General features: G+C 47.4%; 1 protein-coding gene across 1 annotated transcript in view; it reads right to left on the bottom strand.

Annotated features, from left to right (window-relative positions):
• Positions 1–5813: 5813 nt before the first annotated feature.
• Positions 5814–22027, bottom strand: part of Slc16a2 (solute carrier family 16 member 2) — a 106237-nt gene continuing 90023 nt past the window's right edge. Inside the window, exons 2-6 of the mRNA XM_046462126.2 lie at positions 20919–21063; positions 16398–16848; positions 15463–15606; positions 10920–11148; positions 5814–9363 (exon numbers count right to left, since the gene is read on the bottom strand). Of these exons, the coding sequence (XP_046318082.1) occupies positions 9143–9363; positions 10920–11148; positions 15463–15606; positions 16398–16848; positions 20919–21063 (1190 nt within the window). The 3' untranslated portion in view covers positions 5814–9142. The remainder of the gene's footprint in view (positions 9364–10919; positions 11149–15462; positions 15607–16397; positions 16849–20918; positions 21064–22027) is intronic.

Here is a 22027-nt window from a genome sequence, read left to right as displayed (position 1 = left end):
GCATGTTCATAAATACTCATTGGAGCATTTTTATGATGGCTGCTTTAAGTTCCTTTTCAGATAATTCTAACATCTGTGTCATTTCACTGTTGGCATTGGTTGTCTTTTTTTCTTACAAGTTGATATTTTCTCAATTCTAGTAAGATATTCTGGTATGATGAGTATTTATTAAAACCTAGACATTTTGAGTGATATGTAATAATACTGTTGGTCTTATTTAAATCTTCGATTGTAGCAGGACTCCTCTGACAGCCTGGCACTGCCTCATTACTGTGAAATCAAAGTAGAAGTCCAGATTCCCATGGGACCTCTGTTGCCATCCAACTGTTGAGGGACTCCTCATTACTGCTTGGTGGGGGTGGGAGCTCAGGCACCCTATTAGGCCTCTACTGAGAATGCCCAGTCTGCTGGGAGGGGCAGGGATGTCACCTTACTGTCAGGGATAAAAGTCTGGACTCCCTATATGGCTTTCTGTGATGCCACCCTGATGATGGAGAGGGGAGGTGCTTTGTCACAGTAAGATGAAGGTGGAAATCTAGTCTCTCCACTTCACTTTTGTTGGCTAGAGTGAGAATGGGACCAGTTTCTTCCATAATGTGTGACAAGAGTAGAGTGGCTATTGTGTGAAAGTTTTCAGTCTTGTTGGGCTGCTCTTTTTCTGGTTCTTGGCTAGAGAAAGCAAAATTTTCTTGGGCTTTTTATTCCCATTAGTATTTCTGGGTTTCTGGCTTCTCTAGTACCAACTCTAGGATATATGAGGCAAAAAGAAAACACAGAGCACTCACCTCAGGAGAGTCGCTCTTGAAGTTCTGAGTTCCCTAGCTGGTCAGCCTTCTCTACACATTTCAGAGTCTCGGGTTTGTTTTATATACTACGTAGCATTTTAAGCTGTTCTTCAAGGAAGGAACAGAGAAAAATACATAAAATCGGTCTTTCCAGAAGCATAAGTCTTGATTAGAAGTAATTTTTAAAAATTGTTTTAATTTTTTTATACTAGTGATTGAACCCAGGGGAGCTGTACCATTGAACTATATCCCCAACTTTTGTAATTTTTGTTTGAGACAGGGTATCTCTAAGTTGCTGAGACTGACCACAAACTTGCCATCCTCCTGCCTTGACCTTGAGGTGCTGGGATTACAGGCATACACCACCACACCCTGCTATAAAGTTGTCCTAAATTTTTAACAGCAGAATCCATTTTTCAATGATAAAACTTAATCTGCTCAAAGGGAAGAGAGGCCCATAACTCTATATATAATCTTCTGTCATTCCACATATTACAGTGGACTTGAGGTACCTCTGATTCACAGAGAGCAATTTAAAAGCTCTCCACCATTTCTTCCTACTAGGATAACCCTTAACTGTGTTTAGCAAGGACTGTGAAGAACTCAGTTGGATAGAAAAAGTTAATTAAGATATGTTTGTTTGAAGCACCTATGCTTTGTCAACATAATGTTAAAGTGCTTTTGGAATTCAGTAGTTACAACTATTTACAGAAGTACTGAACTGGAACTAGCTTTACCTGGAACTTGACTTTCCCAGAAACTTGGCCCTGTATCAAACTTGGCTCTCCCTGCTTTGTGGACCCAGCCATTGTGGTTGACAGGTGAGTACTAACCTTGAATGCTTGAAACTACTCACCTTGAAGGAAAGGCTTAGGCTAGGCCTTATTTGAGGTGACAAAGTTTTTTTTTTTTCTTTTGGTGCTAGGGGTCTAACCCAAGGCTTGGGCTTGCTAAGCACAGGCTCTAACATTGAGCTATACTCCTAGCCTTAGGCAAAGACTTATTATGATCAGGGGATTTAGAACCCAAAGAAAAATAGCAGTGAGGGGTGGGGGATACTAGAAAACACCAAGCTCTCCTGCAAATATAAGGAATCTGTCAACTGGAGTCAGTGGAAGATAACAGCCCCAGTTTGGGGATGGGGGTGGGGAGCTGCACAGACAGTAAAAGTCCACCTCAATAAAGCATGTGGGCAGGGGTTTGGGTATGTTTTACCCTTTTCTCTTCCCCATATGCTACCTTGGGAGCTCCTTTACCCTTATTTGCATAACATTTGCTGCTCTTTCCCTTCCCCTCTGTAGCTTGGCCCAGTGCTGTAATTCTCAAAGACAGAGACCCCTTGAGCTAGTGTTGATATCTTAGACACACAAGTTCTTTTTCAGGAAAGCAGAGCCTCCCAGGAACTACTCCATGTCCCCCTCCCCCTGCCATAACTAGACCAGACAAAGGACCTTTTTCTGGCCTACAGACATCAAGCAAGGCCCTGAAAATTAAGTTGTAATGATTTTATTATATGAAGAGAAAAAGACTGAGAAAGCAAGGTGTAAGGGAGCTCATTTGGAGTTTTACCCCAATTTTGAAGGCCAGAGGACCCCTAAAGGCAGTGATAGGTACTCCAAAAGAAAGGCAGATGACAGATCCCTAGTTCCTTTTCCTCATGCCCTCCAATGGGGAGGCTGGGAAGGGAGAAGCACAAGGACTCTAGCTCAGTTTCGCTGTCCCTCATACCTCCATATTGGTGCTATATTCCCACTCCCTGTCCAGATCCTTCACTGGGGAACAGAGTGGGCATGGGGTGGGGCAGGTACTGACTTTAGAAGCAGCAAGCAGGCTTTCTGAGAGGTCAGGGGGGAAAAAAGATTTTTCTCACATTCCATGAAGTTGAGTGGAAGCACCTTGGAGAAGGGGTTCTTAATTTCGGCCCTTGATTTCTTCCTACTAGCTTAACCCTTAACTGTGTTTAGCAAGGACTGTGAAAAACTCAGTTGGATAGAAAAAGTTAATTGAGATATATTTGTTTGAAGCACCTATGCTTTGTCAACATAATGTTAACAACAAAAGTCAACAAATGGCATTTGGCTCCCACTGGGCCTCAATTTCCCAATCTGTGAAAGGAACTTAAAAGCAGCTGCCTCAGGCTGGGGTTGTAGCTCAGTTGATAGAGTGCTTGCCTAGCATGCACAAGGCCCTGGGTTCAATCCCCAGCAACACACACACAAAGCAGATGCCTCTCTTGGCTGAAGAGAGAGGGTCAAGTGTGATGAAGGATAGGAGAGCACATGTGAACTGTAAATTGCCCACCCACAGGTGAGGGAGCCCTTGTTACCATTAGAGGGGGCCTCTGTGTCCAGCTACGCTGGGGGAGGCCCTTCATTCAGGAGCTGAGGGATGGAGTGTCTGCAGTGTGTATAGAGTGCAGAGGTGTGAAATAAGCAGACAGCTGGGAGATCCCAGACTGACAGGAGGAAACTCTGGCCTTAAGAAAGAAGGATCTGTGAGGCTGGCCCTCCTCAGAAGCCTCCACCTTGGGAAAGGGAGTGTTATGTGAGTGTGTGGGTAGTGCAGGTGGCTGCCAATCCACCTTAGTGGAGGTTCCTCGGCTTAAGGAAGCAGGTTGGTGGAGAGTGGGTGGAGGGGTGTCTGTGAGGAGCAAATTGAGGAGGGCCGATCTCAGACACAAGGTGTTCCTTCCCACCACTACCACGAAGAGAGTTCTCCAGCCTAGGCAACTGTGCCTGCTCACCTGTGTGATCTCTGGGCAGTTGGTGGGACTGTGTGGTGGGGGAGCCGGCCTGAGCCCGTGAGGTGGAAGCCCAGAGTTCTGAGGAAGTTTTGTTTCTGTCGTTTCGTTTCACTTTATGTTCTGTATGTGTACGCGTGCACGGGCCTCGAGCATGCAAAGCGTGCGCTCTAGCCCTGAGCCACTCACCCGCTTCCTCTGGGACTGTCTCCTCGAGGCTGGGCGGGGGATTGAGCGGTGGGCCAAGTCTTTGGCTGGTGCAGCGCCACTGGCTGACCTCAGAGAGCAGGCGGCCCCGCGGGGCGGGCCCAGCGTTGGAGGTCGGAAAGGAGGGCAGAGGACGGCAGGAGCGTTTCCTCCGGGCGGTCCCCGCCCCCAGGCCCCTCATCCTGGCGGCCTCGAGCCTGGGCTCACGTAGGCCCTTCGCTAGCAGCGGCCAGACTTCACCCCTGGGGCCTTGGGGACGGCGCTTTCGGGTGGAGGGAGGAGGGAGGCCCTCGGAAGGGGCTCTCAGGGGCCCAAGGGGAGCGCCTCGTGTAGTAGTCGCCCTGCTGGCGGGGGTGAGTTTGGGGCGCCGTCGCCGCTGCAGCTGCAGCCACTGGTGGCGGTGGCACGAGCCGGGCGGTGGGGGAGCGGGAGGAGCAGAGCCCGGGCTAGCGGGCAGCTGCCGTCTACCCCTCGGGCCCTCGGGCCAGTTGGCGCGCGGAGACTGGCTCCTCCTGCCCTTCTCCCGCCCCCTTGCCCCTGGGCGGGCCGGATTCCCGTCTGAGTAGCAGGGGCAGATGCGTCTCCGTGGCGCGGCTCCCGGGTGGTCACCCCTCCCCGATGGGGGAACGGAGAGAGGCCCGCCGAGGGGCAGCAACCCCGTGCACCCCCCCGCTGCCCTCCCAACATGACCAGAAGCCGGCGACAAGACCAGGAGCCATAGCCGGGGTCCTCAGCCCCGTCTCCATCCCAGGCATCCCCAGAGTGCGGGGCGGGCCAGGGGACCTGGTGGGGAAGGGTACCGATTAGCACCCCTGGATCCCGATTATGCTGCGAGGGCAAATAGAGCGGGAGTGTGGTGGGTAGGAAAGGGGGGCAAGGGTCGCCCCGCGGGTTTCTAGGTCGGTTGGGGCCATGGTCTCTGGCAGGAGCAGAGGAGCGAGGGGGCCCTGGGCAGGGACCGCACGACAGGTGCTGCCAGTCGGCTGGTGGCACGGGCCCCGGAGGGCGCGAAAGAGGCCCGGCTGGCTCCGCCTCCCCTCCCCCAGCTGGACGCGGCTCTGACACTCGTTAGATGTGAGCAATGGGCTAATTTTATCCGGCTCGGGCTCAGCAGGAAACCGACGCTGAAGCTAGATTTGTTCTTCCGGGCGACTCTGGCCCCCGGGAGGCCAGTCTCGGGGAGCACAGGGGGGAGGGGACGCGCCCGCCTCGGTGGGAGTGGGGGCGTGGTGTCCCCTCTCTGCCCCAAAGTAGTCAAAGTAGTTTTGACGTCGGGGGTGGGGGGTGGTAATACTCCAGGACACTAAGGCCCAGAGGAGGAAGATATTTTGGAAAAATGATAGTACAAATTCCTTCTTGTGTTGCCTCACATTGTTGTCTCTAATTCTGTTTCTTTTCTTTTCTTTTTTTTTTTTTTTCCATTCCTGAAGTCCCTGGGTTCTAGCAGTGCCTGACACACATCAGGTTCTTAGGAAATACTGCTGAAAAGACAGGACAACCAGGCCTGGAGCTCTGTATCTGATGACCACTAGAGAGAGCTGAAAGGCAGGAATCAAGGGCCTTTGAAGAACAGCCTCCTCAACCTCCTGGGTATCTAATCCCTTTCCTTGTTCCTCTGGGGTCTCTGCTACAATTGCAGAACTTGTTTCAAGTGTTCTTACTCTAACCAGTCTCACTCTATGGGGCACCAGCTGTCAGACACCCGGGATTTGTAATCCCCGTCAGCTGGCTTGCTGTGCTACTGTGGAGAAGTGGCAGGGAGCTGCTGGCTGCCTTTTCAGACATGAAAAGGCCCTGGAGGAGAGCATATGCTCATAAAAATTATGGGATTCCACAGCTTTGAAATCTAACGATCCTGAGTGATCAAACAGACTGAGCTCTTCGGGCTGCTGGGGGAGGGACTGGAGGGGCGGCAGATCTTGGGTGGGAGAGCCTGAGGCCTGGCAGCTGGACAAAGTAATTAGCCTCAGTGGGAGGAGATGAGGAGGCCGGCAGCCTGAGGGTGTCTGCACTAAGCAGAGGAGAAACAGCAATAGCTAAGAACTGGGTGGTAAACCACCCACTCCCAAAGAAAGCCAGTCTCTTCTCTTTGTCCCTGTCTTGGCCATTGCACAGCCAGAAGGAGACGGACTTTATTCGTTGCTCTTGGTGTTCAGAGTAGAAAGGCAGTTGGTGGAAAGAAGCTTCCAAGGCCAAGGCTTCCTGAAGGTCTAGAATGAATGGGAGGGAGAAACCAAAAGTTTGTGTAGATTGGGAATGAGAGTAATTGTGAAGCAATGGGGTATGCTGAGAGTCACACTGCTCAGCTTTTATTTCCACTAAGAGCTGGTCCTGCTGACACCCTTTTAGAAATGGGCTTCTGTGTGGTTGAGTGAAGTGGACAACTCCTTTTTTCCTTTCTAGGGCCAGTGTCTTCATCTAGCAAACAAGGGGTTTGGATTGGACTGGAAGTTAATTACCTGAGTTCAAGTCTTGTTCTGATGAACTGTGTGAACCTGCAGCAGGCCCTTCGTTTCTCTAGGCCTCAATTTCCCCACTTAAATTCAATGCAGAATATGGACAAGTGAGACTTTAAGTTTACTCCTAGTTTTGTCATTCTCTGCTGTATCACCCTCCATTCCAGGCTGTTACTGTAGGGCTGTGTAACCCAGCTAGACTAATCTCTTCAGGTTCCCTATCAATAAGGGAGAGAGAAGAGGTTGAATTGTAATATTGCTAAGGTCATTGCCAATTTTCAGGAAGGCACATTTATAGCAAGGTGGTGGCCTTGGCAGGCTTTTACTCTGACTCAGCCAGTAACCATGTTCTCATTTTGTAAAGTAGCCACTTTTCCACTTCAGAGCTCCCTAGCAAATGAAGTTTCAAACAGTCCACCCAAACCCAAAGCCTTATATAGCTCCTCTCTTTTTCAAATGTCCGCTCTTTCAGAGAGCACAGACCCTGGCAGAAATCTGATTTGGAATGAGGCTTCAGTTCTGAAGCCAAACTTCCTGCTGTTAACCAGGTTGACTATTTCACCCTTATAGGCAACATCCATACCAAAACCAAACTTTTAGATCTGTTTATTTTGTTCCAAACCCCTTGAGGATTTAAATGTCCCAGGTCTCAAGCTCTGAAATTTTGTTCGTTCTCCTAGGTTTAACTGTGGTGCTTAAGAGGCTGCATCCTACTCTAAATATTAATACTGTGCTGCTTTTGCCAACCAACAATTCTCTCCAAAAGCACACAAGCCCACACATGCACATGCACATGTGTGGAAGAAGTAAATTGACACCCTGTCAATGTTAAGTGACACCTGAATAGGCAGATTTGGGACCTGTGAATATCTTTCCTTCAACTGGAGAGAAGTGGGTGGCAGCCTGATTTTTAAAAGCTATCCAGTCATGAGCAACAAAGGAGGCCCTGCAGGACCACCCTCCAGCATCTCAGTGGGGGCGGGGCAGGGAGGAATGGAAGCAGGGGCATTGTTGCTCTAGTATTTCCAATGGTCTCTCTCAGGAGTTACAGGGCTCCTGCAGTCCATCTTCTCCTGTTCCACTGCTGTTTGAGCTGACAGGCTACTAACTAGGCCCTTTCCTACTTACAGAGCCAAGAACCAGTGGATTTTCCTTCAGGGAGTTGATAAGAGCTGGACTAAGACCAGCAGAGGTGGGGGGGGGGGCTCAGACTTTGGCCTTGAATGAAACTTTCAGAGGCCAACCATGCCCCAGCTGCCTGTTTGTAACGGAAAAATTCATGTGTGGGGACCATTGTCTTCTTTGGAGCCCCTCAGGGCAACCTCATCCTCCTGGCCATAGGATGACCCTGGTTTAGGGTGGCAAATTACTATTGGCTCTAAGTGACAGCCAGGGGTGCCTGGCAAAAAGATGATGAAAGGTTGGGTGACAGGAACACAATAAACAAAGGCCCAGAGAGGGGAGAAAGAGACACAAAGACAGAGGAAAGAGAGAGGCTGAGCTCCTAATGAGGTGAGCTGTGCTAGCTGGACACAGCCTGGCAGAGCCCTCTGCCCCTAGCCAGGAGCACCTGGAATGCTCTTCAGTAAGATTGTTGCACAGAGCCTGGGTATAGGGAAGCATCTGGTACCTACTTCAGAGGGAAGAAGGTGGTCCAGAATCTACCTTTCCTGGCACCATTAATGCCCACTAAGCAGAGTGGCCCAGGATGTCCAGCATGGGGGAAACACTTGGTGGTAAAAGCTAGGGTGGCTTCCCCTTCCTAAAAGAAAGTGTCCAACCCTGTGTGCAGCTGCTGCCTGTACCTTTGGGGATCCAGGTTCTGAATGAGGTTTTTCCTAAAACAGTCCATTTCCTGTCCTGGCCAGGTGGAAATATTGACCTGTCATGAAAACTAAGAGATGGAGGAGTTGGTCTTTCACTATGTCAATAGCCACTGGCCCTCCATGCACCACGCCAGCTCACTGTCCTTAGTCCTCCTCTGCCTGCTGAGATGAAAGGAGTTTATTCACATTTGACAGGTGGATACAAGGATGGGGGACTGGGAAGGCCTCCAGGTTAATGCATTGACTTGGAAAATCTGTAAAAAACAGTGGGTGGAACATGGAACTCTGTGGTGTTTAAGGTCCTTTCCCTGTGTGATATTCTACTCTTCCAGTCTATGATTATATCAGCTTGAGCCAAAAAGTGAGATGAGGCTCAGCCTGAGATGAACGGGATTAATGCTAGTGTTAGGGCTGGACTGAGCCAATATGAGGCTGATTGGCCCAAGCTTTGGGTCCCTCCTTTCTCCAAGCACCTTGAATCTGTGACAATCATAAAAAGAAATAGAGAGGGAAAAGAATGGAAAGGAGGCAGTAGAGAAAAATCAAAGGAAAGGAAGAGAGAAACAGACTGTTAACCAACCATATCATGGGGATACTACCTGTATACAGCTCTCGGGAAGCCACAGACCTCAGGAACTTGTGAGACTAAATAAGGCTCCTTGTCTCATTCTGCCTCCCTTCCCCCACCACCCAAATGGCTTCCAAGGATGAATGGCAATAAATTTCTCAGTAATCAGAGGCTTGAGTCTCTCCCACTAGGCTCCTGGGGACACAGTAGCACCTTTGGCAGTTAATTTTAGTGGGCGACTAACAAGCTGGGGCCTGGAGGTTCTATCATCCTCCTCCCCCAGGGGTTAGAATGTATATGGAGAGGTTCCAAAGGCCAGGGGGAAATCTCAAGCTTTCCCGGTTCCTGGGAGAAGAAGGGCCCTGGCAAGTTTGAAGGCATTCATGGGGAAAATTTGGTTAATGAGTTTGGAACACCTAGAGCTTTGGCTCCAAGGGGGTGGTCAGGTGGCTGAAATGCTGTGTGCACAGGTTTGGGAACTAGTGTGCTGGTGGCAAAAAAATGTAAATGCTGAGCAGGGGAAGAGCTGGGGAGGAGCACACAATGGCAAGAAAGAGGCATTAGATTGGTTCCTCAGGGTTTGGGGAGCCTGGCAGCAGCTCCCCATTGGGGTCTGGATCAGGGACCAACATCTTATCCTTGCTGGAATCCCTCTGCTCTTTCTTGAACATCCTTTGATGCATGAGAGGGACGAAGAAGAGGATTACAGCCCCAATGATGGGGGGCACACCGGCAAAGTAGAAGGCCACATGGTAGTCCCCAAAACAGTTGCGGAGGAGGCCTGAAACAGTCAAGAGACACAAGTCAAGCTCAGCTTTTCCCTACCACCCAAAATTGCTCTCTGCCTCTTCTAGGGGCCATCCCAGTGCTTATCCAGAGAATCTTGGCCTGCACTGTCTTGACTTGGGAGTTCCCTCAACTTAAAGGCAAGTGGTTCCTCCCTGAGGTAATGGGGCTATGGGCCCTTGAGCTAAATGCTTATTATGGAAGGAGAGAATGAAGCCCCTCTTAAGATTTCCACATTTGTAACTTTCATCAAGCTATAGCTACCTTCCAGTCATTCCTAGGGATGGTGTTAGGAGGGAATCTAGTTTAAAATAATTCCAAGGAAGGAAGGCCAAGCCTTGTGTCTGTTCACAGTGATATTCCCCACCCCTACTCCCATTTATTCTCGTGGAACAATTTAGCTGAGTCCCTATTTACTTTTTCTCTGAGGTTCCCTTTCTCTGAAGTTCCAGTTCCCCTAGGAAGAAGTCACACAAGTCTTTTTTTTTTTTTCAGTTATAGATATGGTTGGCCCCTCTGGCTTCCTCTCTAAGCTGCCAATACCATGGATGTGTTTGGCATGGGATGCAAGGCCTCTTCCTGTTCACCTCCAGAAGCTAACATGAGCTACCTCATAAGGAGGATGAGCCCAGAAGCAAAGGCAAGGATGCCCTTGTCCCTTTGCTTACTCAGGAGACAAGCAAAAAGGAAAGAGTTGTTGATTCTGGACCACTGTTGCCATCAGGGACTGGATAGAGCCTCCCCTCCCCCAGTAAGCAGTGTGACTGTTGCACAAGAGCCTGAATGAAACCTTTTGCCACTGTCACATGGCACCCTCACAACACCTTGTACATAATTGGTGTTCAAGGAGTATTTGTTGAATTAGCCCATTTGACCAACTTAGGGGAGGCTAACCCATGAATCAGTGTTTGTAATAAATCCCTAGAAAGGAAATGAAGTTCTCTTCATTGGGTTTCTTATTTCGTATGTTCCCTCGGTTACCAACAGTGCTCTCCTGGGAGGATGGAGGGGGAAACTAGGAGTGCTGAAAAATGGCACACCAGCACTTTGCCTGCTGCCTGCTGGAGGTGAACTTCACTGGCTCTGTCTTGGGGTGTTTCCTTAATAAGTTTAATTCCTAAGCCAGTAGAGGAGGAGGAAGAGAAGGACATCTCAAAGTTTTAATAAAACTAGGGCCAGCTTTCTTTTTTTTCCCTACCTCTTTTACTCAGCTACCTTAAATAATCACTTAACTGTGAGGAGAGCAAGAGAACACTGGACAAATAAAATGGTCAAGAAGGTCAAACCCATTTTTCCCTCTACTTTCCTGGAAGGAGCCATGCTGACTATAATAAAACCCCACTGAAACACCACCATGGAAAACCCATCCCCCCCAAATGAATCCATGCCTGTGTACTGTGTTTAATCTCCTTCACCAATGGTGGTAAGGGGTTTCATGCACTCTGACAAGGCTGCTTATGCAGAAAATATGAGGAAAGGGGACCTTAAACAGAGATAGAGCCTATGGAAAACGGGTCTCTGACTCATGCCCTCCCTGGAAATCAACCTCACCTGCAATGGGGGGCCCAGCAATCATCGGCAGGGCCATCATGCCCAGGAGGTAGCCAATGGCCTGTGAGGCCTGCATTGGGCCCACCAGCTCAAATGCGATGGGGGCCATGATGGTGATGAAGAAGCCATCACACAGGCCCAGGAAGAGGCAGACAACGATGAGGCCCCCGAAGTCCCGGCACAGGGGAATCATCATGGACATCAGGCCCAGGAGCAGGAAGGAGAGGACCTAGGGGAGCAAGGGCCTGTGGTCATGTTGTGCTGACCAGGCAAGACCACATAGCACATAACATGTCCTTTTTCAGATCTTCATTTCTACCATCTATAAAATGGGTTGGGGGAAGCAGGGTGTCAACAAGGACAGCAGTTGGATTAAGCAGTTACTCAGGCCCCTTCTAAGTTCTTCAATGAAGGGTTCAAAGTCTTTGTGAGAGCCCCAACTTAACTGAATCTAGCAGGACTAAAGAAAGGGAGGACATGGCCCCTGGCCTCAAGAAGTTGGTCTTTGCATTGGATCCTGAGATAAAGGGAATGCTTTTTTTTTTTTTTTTTTTTTTTTCTGAGCCTATGTCTGAGTGTCTCAGGTATCAGGACCTGGGATCAGGTCATATTGATATTCTCAGATTCAAGTAAGGTATGGGAAAAGGAAGGGGAAGAGGGAGGATGGCTTGCACAATGACTAGATAGGGGATATAAAGAAAGGTATGGCTTTCTAAAATGTGGAAGGAGCCAATGCCCATTTTGGTGGGGGTAGATTTTAGAAAACACCTTGACATGAAAGAAACCATTAGGGGGTTCACCCAGGTTCCTTATGCTTTAGGACATGCGACACATCACCTGTCTCAAACACCTCAGGCAGCATGTCCCTGGGGGCCTCTGGGCTTGGCTGGACACCCTGAGAAGGCGACAAAGGGGCCTTTCAGGAAAACTAAGCTAGTAGGTGGGTGTCTAGGAAGCTTAAATCCAGACCAGGAGCACTGACTAGTCACTGGGCCTTCTTTTGGGCTGAGAAAAAAAATTGACTCCAAAACAAAGACAATCACTTTGCAGTGGCTGGTTTTTCTCTCTCAACAGAGAAGGGTCACAGGAAACAGCCGATCTTTTGATAAAGGTTATTTGCAACTTGTGCCTGTGGAGTTGAATGAAGACCTTGGCTGCAGGCAGAGAAAGGAGCACTGCCTGCCCCTCCACCAATCTCTGCAGCCAGCAGAGTCAGGTTATCCCAGGGCCAAGGCTAAGACCTGATCTGTTTACTAAGGCCTTAAGAGGCCCAAGGATTTGCCAATAGTTCGTAGTTGGTCAATAAGCAGGCCAATTTGCCCAGGAACTTGTGGGAGGAGTGAAGGTCAAGTCTGTTTAAGGTTCTAAAGACATTTTGTGTTGCAGCCAGGTGTGGTGAGCATGCCTGTAATTCCAGAGACTCAGGAGGCTGAGACAGGAAGATTGCAAGTGGGAGGCCAGCCTCAGCAATTTAGAGATCCCCGTCTCAAAAAGTAAAAATAAAGGCTGGGGGAGGCCAGGAACTGTGGCGCATGCCTGTAATCCCAGAGGCTTGAGAGGCTGTGATAGGAGGATTGCAAGTTCAAAGCTAGCCTCAGCAATGGAGGTGCTAAGCAACTCAGTAAGACCCTGTCTCTGAATAAAAAACAAAATGGGACTGGGGGTGTGGCTCCCCATACAAAAAAAAAAACAGAAAACAAAGGCTGGGAATGTTTCTGGGTGGTAGGTGCCACTGGGTTCAATCCTCATATCTACAAAGAGAAAAAAAGATTTTCTATATTGTTGCTCACAGTGGGTTTGTTAGGTGGATTAGTTGGGTTTTTGAGAGGATAATGCCATCTGAGGACATCTCTTTTTTGGGGAAACTTTGAACTTGACCACGTTGTTTTGAGGTAGGTAGGCAGAATTTAGGAATAAGAACAGGAGACACTCTAGCTTCACACACAACTATGAGATAAAACCAGATCCACCTATCAACCAAGCCCATTATGGTAATTAAGAGTTAATACCATTATATAACACAAAGGATGGCATTAACTGATTTTAATCAGCTCTAATTGCTACCTATTGTATCTAGTTGCCTCTTAACATACTCTAGGAGGCCTTGCCAAAGTTTAGAAATAAAAAAAAAAATCCCTCTTGGAACTGGGAATTAGGCCTCAAGAACTGGTCCAATGTGGGGCTCTCTTGCAGGTTGTCACCATTTTCTTGCCAACAAACTGTGCAGAGGCTAAATGCCAGGCATGTATGCCTGTCTTCACGAATAGTAAGAACCACAGGGTCTAATGGGTGGTTTTTCAGAACCTGAGGCTGTATATCCTCCTTTTCTCTCCCAGACCTGTACTCCTGCAACTGACCCAGAGACAAAAAAAAAAAAAAAAACAATTCCTGTGATGGAGTCTGTTGAGAAACTCAAGAGAAAGGAGCAGTTTATCCATTGTCTTGTGCTCTTGGCCTGAAACACTCAATTTGCAAAATGAAAGAGTTGAACTATAAGTTGATGAAGATGTGTTTCAACTATAATGTTCTAAGATTGTTTTATATTATTTTAAGTGGTAAAACTGGGTCAAGTAAGACTAAGGAAAAGGAGCAGGAGCAGAGGGTGGGAAAAGTTACCAGAAACACTGAATTCCAGCCTAACTTGGCCTCCATCCAGCAGTGCTTCCCAGTCCCTTGGAAATCCTGCTGTACAACAGAAAGCAAAAGCTGCTGGGGCCTCATCTCTCTCCTGCAGACTATAATGAGAAGCATGTGAGCTATATGGCTAGGCAGGGGCTGCTGCCTCTCCTCAAGATAAAGCCCTGGCTCAGTGCCAGATTACTCTGATTTCCAGAACCCTTTGGCATCTTGGCTAATAGTGGCAGGGAAGACCCATGGCGAGTGGGGGCTTGTGAAAGAGGCTGGAAGAACATGCATATTCCCAATGCAGAAAGCCACCCAGATAAAGCACTTGCTGATATTTGCACAGAAATTCAAAATTTCATAATCCCAATCATAGGCTCTTGGTTTGACCTTGGTCAAGTCAATTATTATTTCTGAAACTTGACTCTGTCATCCGTCACTTAGGGTAAGGTGTGATATGAGAAGAGTGCTTCACAGGAGTTCAGCTCTGCCATTACTGTCTGAGAAGCCTTTCCCTCAGTTTCTCCATCAGTGCCATGAGAATTTAGCCTGGCTGGACACGAAGGGCATCTACAGCTCTGGCAAAGAAGATTGGCCAGATCTCTCAAACTAACAGGAGTTAAACACAACAGGAAAAAATTAATCATGTCCTTATCCAAAACAACTGAGGGTATTTAGGAACACACTTGGGACAGATAAATCCCTGCTGTGAGTATCTTCAGGGCCCCTTAGAAGTGCCCTTAGGGCTTTCCCAGGCATTCAGTCCAAACACAACCACCTTCTGGATGGATAATTCATGACTATTTGTTTCTTGGGGCTGCCTTTGCCCTTCCCACAGGGTTCCACACTTAGGAACCTTCTGATAAGACCAGCTATAGGAGCAAAAAGCATGAGACAGATCAGGAAGACATTATTGCTGCCAGCCAGCCAAAGACGGACAACCTGAGTAGTAGTAGTCTATATTTGAATCAAAACAGGGCCCAGTGCACACAGAAAGAGGCCTCTGGAGCATCCATGTTTCTGCTGCCCACAATATGAGGAAACTGTGTCACTGTCAGAAGGATTAAAACCTGGTAATACTGCATTTCTTTTGATCCTCACCTGTAAGGTGAGATAGGAAAGCAAAGAATTATCTCGTTGCATAAATTAGTACAGTGAGGACTAAAGAGGGGAAGTAAGGTCTGGCCTTTTCTGGCCTTTTGTTTTTGATTTCCACTGAGAGGATGGCAATTGAGAACCATTGCTTGGGCGGGCACAGTGGCACACACCTGTAATCTCAGCAACTTGGGAGGCTAAAGCAGGAGAATCACAAGTTCAAGACCAGCCTCGGCAGCTTAGCAAGATCCTGTCTCAGAATAAAAAATTAAAAGGGCTGTGGATATAGTTCAGTGGCAAAACACCCCTGGGTTCAATCCCTAGTACCAGAGAGAGGAAGAGAACCAGTGCTTGATGCCAAGTAGCTCTGGAAGTATGAGACATGATAGGCTTGAGCCTGGGCCTAGAGGAGAGAGATGCTGGGTCACACGGAGTGTTATAGTTGCCTACAGTCCTCCAAGAGAGTGTACGGTAGCAATGAAATCAGTCCTTACTGGGGTCTGCATTTAACTTCCGGCCTCAGTTTCTTGTTTTCAGATGAACACCTATTATTAATTTTTTAAAATGCCTGTAAAATGTTCTAAAAGTTTCCATATACACTGATTTTACTGGGTACACATTCCATCTTGGTAAAGGAAGCATAACAAGGATGATTGCTTTTGCTTGAAAACAAGGGAAACTGAGGCTCAGAGAATTGGATTGACTTTCTTGTGTCACACAAGGGCCCAGGGAACTGCAGTGGCACACCCTACCAATCTGTTCCAAAGCCTAGAGATAACCTGTGGCAAGCTATTCTTCCTCACAGTGTACATATGGTCACACTCACCTGCAAGTAGATCTTCTTAAGTCCAGGAATGGAGTCACTGACATGGCCTGACACAAGACGCCCAAGGCCTGAGGTAGCCCCGATACACACCAAGAGCACCCAGGTCTCCTTGATTTCCAAGAACTCCTCTTCCACATACTTCATCTGAAAAGCAGGATACCAGGACCCTCAGAACACAAGGTGGAAGAAAAGCTGACTGGTTAATTGTTGGCATATTCAGGACTCTCTACTGAAACAACTGAAAGTTCTGTGGCATAGAAGTTTAGTGAATGCTGGAGTAAACAAAGCTGAATGGGTTCTTTTAATACAGGATTTGTTATTACCTTAAAGAGGTTACTACACATCATGAAGTTAGATCTAATATGTGCTATTTTTTAAACAAAATCATGTGACCACAAAGACCAGCATTCCACACAGTCGTAGAAAACTCTCTCAGGGGCTGGGGCTGTAGCTCAGTGGTAGAGCGCCTGCCTCACATGTGTGAGGCACTGGGTTTGATCCTCAGCACCACATAAAAATAAATAAAGATATTGTGTCCATCTACAACTAAAAAATATTTTTAAAAAATAGTTTAAAAAAAATAGAAAACTCTGTCAGACCATCTGGGCCAGTCTCCTATATCCCAATCTGCGTATCTCCCCAAAATCTGTCTAATTGTTTTTGCATCTTATTTTTATTTACTTAATATTTTATTGACAACCAGCCTTTTTTGTCTAATTTTTTTCACTGTGAGGGAAACCATAATGTATGGACCTTCCCATAAGGAACTCCCCCCATTTTCCTTTGGGGTCCTCCCTTGATCTGTGCTCTGTCCCTCTCTGGTTATCTCCAACCACTGTTCTGTTTCTTTTTCCAAATGTCTCAGCTCTGCCCTTTCAGTATCCCCCACCCCTACCCTCTGGACTCCAGGCAGGTTCAGGGCAGGTCTTCCTCACCAGGTGTACATAAGGAACGAAGTAGCCAAGGGCAGCAGCAGCAATCCCAAAGGCCCAGATGCGGTAAGTGCGTTGGCGGAACACTCTCATGTTGAAGTACTTCCTGAGCTGAGCCAGAAAGCGCTGGTGCAAGGTGTGGACACCTCTCTTGCTTGGGGTGTCCTGGGAGCTGGGCAGGAGGGGCCGGTAGGTAAGTGAGAGCAGCATAAGAACAAACATGAAGGTACTCAGCACCTGGAAGGTTTGGGCCAGCTTGATCTTATCCCCCAGCATTTTGATGAGGAAGGGGAAGGACATGGAGAAGATGCTACTCCCAGCAGACACCACACCATTGGCCAGACCCAGGCGGCGTTGGAAGTAGTGGCCCAGGATGACGAGGGATGGCTGAAAGGCGAAGGAACAGCCACAACCAAACAGAATTCCATACGTGAAGTAGCGCAGGCTTAGGGAGCTGTGGGAGAGACACAGAGAGCTATCCTCAGCAGCCTGACCATCTGCCTCCCCAGTTTGGCCTCTTGAGAACCTCCATCCCTTAACCCAAGCCCCACTTGCCATTGACCCTCAGAGCAGGCAAGGAATTGGGCCTTCTTTTTTTATTTACTGTTTTTTTTTAATTATACATGACAGTAGAATCCATTTTGATACAATTATACAAGCATGGGATATATCTTATTCTAGTTAGGATCCTATTCTTATGGATGTACATGATGGTGGGATTCACTATGATGTTTTCATACAAATACATGGGAAAATTATGTCAAATTAATTCCACTGTCTTTCCTTTTCCTATCCCCCCTCCCTTCCTTCTATTCCCCTTTGTGTAATATATTATACTTCTATTCTTCACCTCACCGCAACATTCAACCTTTGGTTTTGGGGGACTGGCTTACTTCACGTAGCAGGATAGTCTCCAAATCCATCCACTTACTGGCAGATGTCATAAAGTCATTCTTCCTTATGGCTGAGTAATACTCCATTGTGTATATATACCACATTTTCTTTATCCATCCATCTGTTGAAGGCACTTAAGTTGGCACCATGACTTAGCTATTGTGATTTGAGCTGATATAAACATTGATGTGGCTGCATCACTATAGTAAACTGATTTTAAAATTCTTTGGTTATATACTGAAAGTGTAATAGCTGGGTCAAATGGTGGTTCCATTCCTAGTTTTTTGAGGAATCTCCATACTGCTTTCCAGAGTGTTACACCAAAGGAATTGGACCTTCTGATCCCCATTTTGCAAGTGAGGAGGCAGATGCTCAGAGAGGTGATTTACCCAAGGTAATGTAACTGGGGATCAATAATGCTTGGACTTGAGTACACGTCTTTGTGTATCTAGCATGAATTGCAGCACCCTAGCAAACATGGTTGTTCAAAACAAAGCCATAACCAGCCTATACAAAGGCTATATAAGGGGCTACAGGGAGTTAAGTCAGTGCCTTAAAGCAGTTTTGCCCCTGATGCCCTACCCCATTTGCTCTTTCTGTAAGAACATTTCTGGATGGCTTCACAACCAGTGGAAAAATGGTCCTACTTGTGGCTAGAGCTCCAAGTCATCCTTCCTGTTATCTCAGTCAGAGCTCTGAGTTCCTCTGGATGACATGGAACTGGTCATGACTACTGCTCACCTAGACACCACTTTGGCTGGTGGCCAAAGCTTTATTCCAAGTAACAACAAAGGTCTGCAAGGAGCCAAAATCCTTGAAGGCTGAAACTTCCATAGGATTCTTCAATGTCTTTCTCCACATTCAGGGACCTTAGTATTTCAGAGAATGGATGATGATTTGAGAGACAGCCACTCCCCAACTCTTCCCAAGGTCCAGCAACCCTAGGTCCTGGATGATATCCATGGGGATAACAGGGTAAGGAGTCCCTTTAATTTCCAGAGTACTGCCTATCTTTCTGGACATGGTATTTATTAGTTCTCCCAGAGTAGAATGGCTGCTTGAAAGAAAGTGTAGCCTCAAAGAAGTTGTGGGCCTGACCAAGTAAGACAGGTCCTGCCTTAAAACCCTTAGGCCCTGTTGTGGCCATAAGCCTCTGTAACAGAAGGCAAAGTGTCAGAAGGGGAAAGGCCATGGGAAGGTCAGCTTGGCCAGTCATCTGCCCCCAGACAATATTGGCACAACCTAGTGAAGAGTTTTGTTTCCCTTTTGATGCCTCCATATATTTTGCAAGAGTTCTTATCTGGCCACTTTATTACCCAATACTCTTCTTGGCCAGGCAGTTCTTCCCTAGAGATAGACCCAGTCTTCATACTCAAGGACTCAGGCTATGCTGCAGAGAAGATGTGGTGTTAGCCCCCATGATTCCAAGATAGCTTTCATAACTGTTACTTTCTGTCTGCTTGTAATCACTGGATGTGGTCAGGGGTTCTGGTTCCAAACAGGCTGTTTCTACCTGTTACACATAGCTAAGCCAATTGCTCTTCTGTCAGGTTCCTTGAGGCTTCCTCCATTAGATTCTAGGTACTCTATGGGATTGGTCTGGGATGGGACTTATCTTAGGGAGAGAAGCTAGACCTTCAGAGAGGGGCCTGTATGGGCAAAACATGAGATTTAGTTAGGGTGCTGTGTGGTGAATTTGTTTCTAGCTGGGCCACAGGACAGTAGGCTCCTGAGTTGGGCTTGCCAAAGCCTCATCAGCCCTGCCTGTACTCTACCCAGTTCCATGTCATCCAGAGGAACTCAGAGCTCTGACTGAGACAACAGGAAGGATGACTTGGAGCTCTAGCCACAAGTAGAACCATTTTTCCACTAGATGTGAAGCCATCCAGAAAGTTTCTTGGCTCTGGAAATGTTCTTACAGAAAGAGCAAATGGGGTAAGGGGTCAGGGGCTAGAGAACAGAACGCCTACTCCAGTGTGCCTAAAGAAAAATTCCAGAAGAAAATACCACATCTGAGCTCCCTCCCCTCCTGTGACTGAGCCCATGTGAATTGGAAAGGAAATGGGATCCATATGTTGCTAATTTGTTTACACTTTGCTCTGCTGTGCCTCAAGCAACAGGCCTCTGCTGTGCAGTACTGAGAATGGAGTTGCTAGCTCCTCCCCACAAGAAACCAGGCACCAGCTTGCTGGGGGCAAATGAGGCTGACCACTAGAGGGGTCTTGAAAATGTTTGAAGCTGCTGTCCTGGGAGGGCTGAGCAGGTTCCAAGCAGGGCATGATTTTCCCTCCTCTGTCCCAATTTGATGGGATGGAGGCAAGAAATCATTGCAAGCCAAATCTGAGCTCTGCTGGAGGGCAGGCTGAGCAGCCAAAAATGCTGCTCACCCTCAAGGAGCCCAGTTGAGGCAGAACACAATTATCATTCTCTACCGTGAGTGGAACCTTATGCTTTGAGAGCAAGTTTCTGACAAGTTAGCTCTGCCCCCATTGCAAACATGTTACTGTGGCCACTTCCTTGTCTCCAGCCCAGCATTTTCCTACATCAGCCCAGGAAGACTGGAAGGAGGAGGTGCCATAAGTTCTAAAGTGTCTGGAAGAAAGAAAATGGAGTTCTTTAGGAACCCCATATTCCTCCAACTATGATGTAGGGTCTTTATTCTCCCATCCCCTATACACATACTTCTGCAGGACTGGTTAGAAAGCACAGATGAACTTAAAGCATGTTTCTTAGTTCTGCCAGTGGGGAGCAGTAGGACTAGGGTTCAAATTTACCTTTGATCAACATTAGTATGTTAGCCTATACCCAGCTGGGCTGCTGGGTTCTGGGTCTGTAACTCAATGAGGGATGCTGTTAAACATCTTTTTTTCAATCTTTATTTTTTAGTTGTAGTTGTACACAATACCTTTATTTGTTTTTAGGTGGTGCTGAGGATTGAACCCAGGACCCTGCGCTTGCTAGGCGAGCGCACTACTACTGAGCCACAATGGCAGCCCTGTTAAACATCTTTATCATGTCAAAGACATAAATCTTTATCTGCCCCAAATCATCTATCCATTGGCAGCCAGAGATATCTGGGAAAGGGCCAGACATGTTAAATAGCTTTGGGCTCAGCTGACTGCTTTTTCAGGATTGGATCCCTTCAAGAATTCTCGAATACTAGAGGCTTACTCAAGAGTTCACTCCTGGGAAGAAAGGCAAGCTCATGACATGTGAGGTACATTGAAAGGAAATAGAGTGGTATAGCTTGGAGAATCCTGGAAAGATCATTTGGTTTAATTCTCCCATGTTATAGATAGACAAATTGAGGCACAGACAGGGGAATGATACCCATCAGTTTTCCATAGCCATTTAGTGGCAAAAACTGGGCTTGGACCCAGGTCTATGAACTATCAGGCTTAGGCTCCTCCCAACTCTTTGGAACTCTTGGGTCCTCTTTGGGGATATTCCCTTCAAATGTGTCCTTCAGACCCTACCTAGATGAATCCATTGCATTATGAATCCTGGGAGCAGGGTCTTTGAGAGTCCCACATGGCCAGGGCCATAGAGGATCCTACAATGAGAAGAGTGTCTCTAGCTGAAGTCGAAAAAGAAGCCAGTGGAGAAACAGCCAGCAACTCCTAGCCTTACCTGGTGAAGGAGCTGGTATGGAGGCCAATGAAAGCAACAGCAGCGCCCGCAGTGGCTGTGATTCGGCAGCCCAGTCGGTCAGTGAATATACTCACAATGGGAGAACAGAAGAAGATCATACCCATCGCAAGGGCTCCTACCCATGCTGCAGAGAAAAGAAGCACAAAGACACTGTAGCTTAATGTGGTACCTGGTTATGCTGCTGGTATCTCAGTTCTTCTTCTCTGGCTATTCAGGGGAGTCATTGCATTGGTCTGCATTGTCAGCCTGCTGGTCTCTGCTGGTCAGAAAGGTATGCAAGCAGATGCTAGATATTATAAAACAGGGGATCCCAATGCTGGGGTCACATTTGGACTTGCCAACATTTTAGGCCTTTTTTGGGGACACTAAGCCAGATCTGTAGCATTAGGCACTGGGCTGCCTGGATTCAAGGGCAAGGAGCATGGGGGGTTAGCTTTTAGGAGCTATAGTCAGGTTTGTCTTAGTCATTGGGACGACTCTGTGAAGATGCTAAGACTAAGGAGCAGAGAAGGCCAAGACAAAAATCTTCTGGAATTGTACTAGGGTATAGAGAAGATTCAGGGGCCACCTAAAGATTTCTAAGGACACTGTGCAAGAGGGCTATGTAACCTCATCCTAAAATCCTCCATCAGAACCCATGTTTGGCAAATCTCTGATTCCAACTCAAACAGTAAGTCCTGTTTTTATTTTATTTTGGTACTGCGGATTAAACTCAGGGCCACTCTATCACTGAGATATGCCCCTATCCCTTTTTATTTTAATGCAGGATCTTACAAGGTTACTGAGGCTGGCCTCAAACTTGTGATCCTCTTGCCTCAATCTCCCAAATCTCTGGGATTACAGGCATGTACCACCATGCCCAGTGAGAGTATCCTGTTTTTAAAAGCTAAGTATCAGCTGGGTGTGGTGGTACATGCCTGTAATCCCAGCTGCTCAGGAGGCTGAGCCAGGAGGATAGCAGGTTCAAAGCCAGCCTCAACAACTTAGCAAGGCTGTAAGCAACCTAGAGAGATCTGTCATGAAATTAAAAATAAAAAAGGGCTGGGGATAATAATAATTACTATTATTAGTATAATAATAATAAAATA

This window comes from Marmota monax, unplaced genomic scaffold (genome assembly GCF_021218885.2).
Source record: "Marmota monax isolate L192 unplaced genomic scaffold, Marmota_monax_Labrador192_F-V1.1 WCK01_AAM20220418_F8-fsc00192, whole genome shotgun sequence".
Classification (NCBI taxonomy): Eukaryota; Metazoa; Chordata; class Mammalia; order Rodentia; family Sciuridae; genus Marmota; species Marmota monax.
This window is presented reverse-complemented; position numbering and strand designations above follow the sequence as displayed.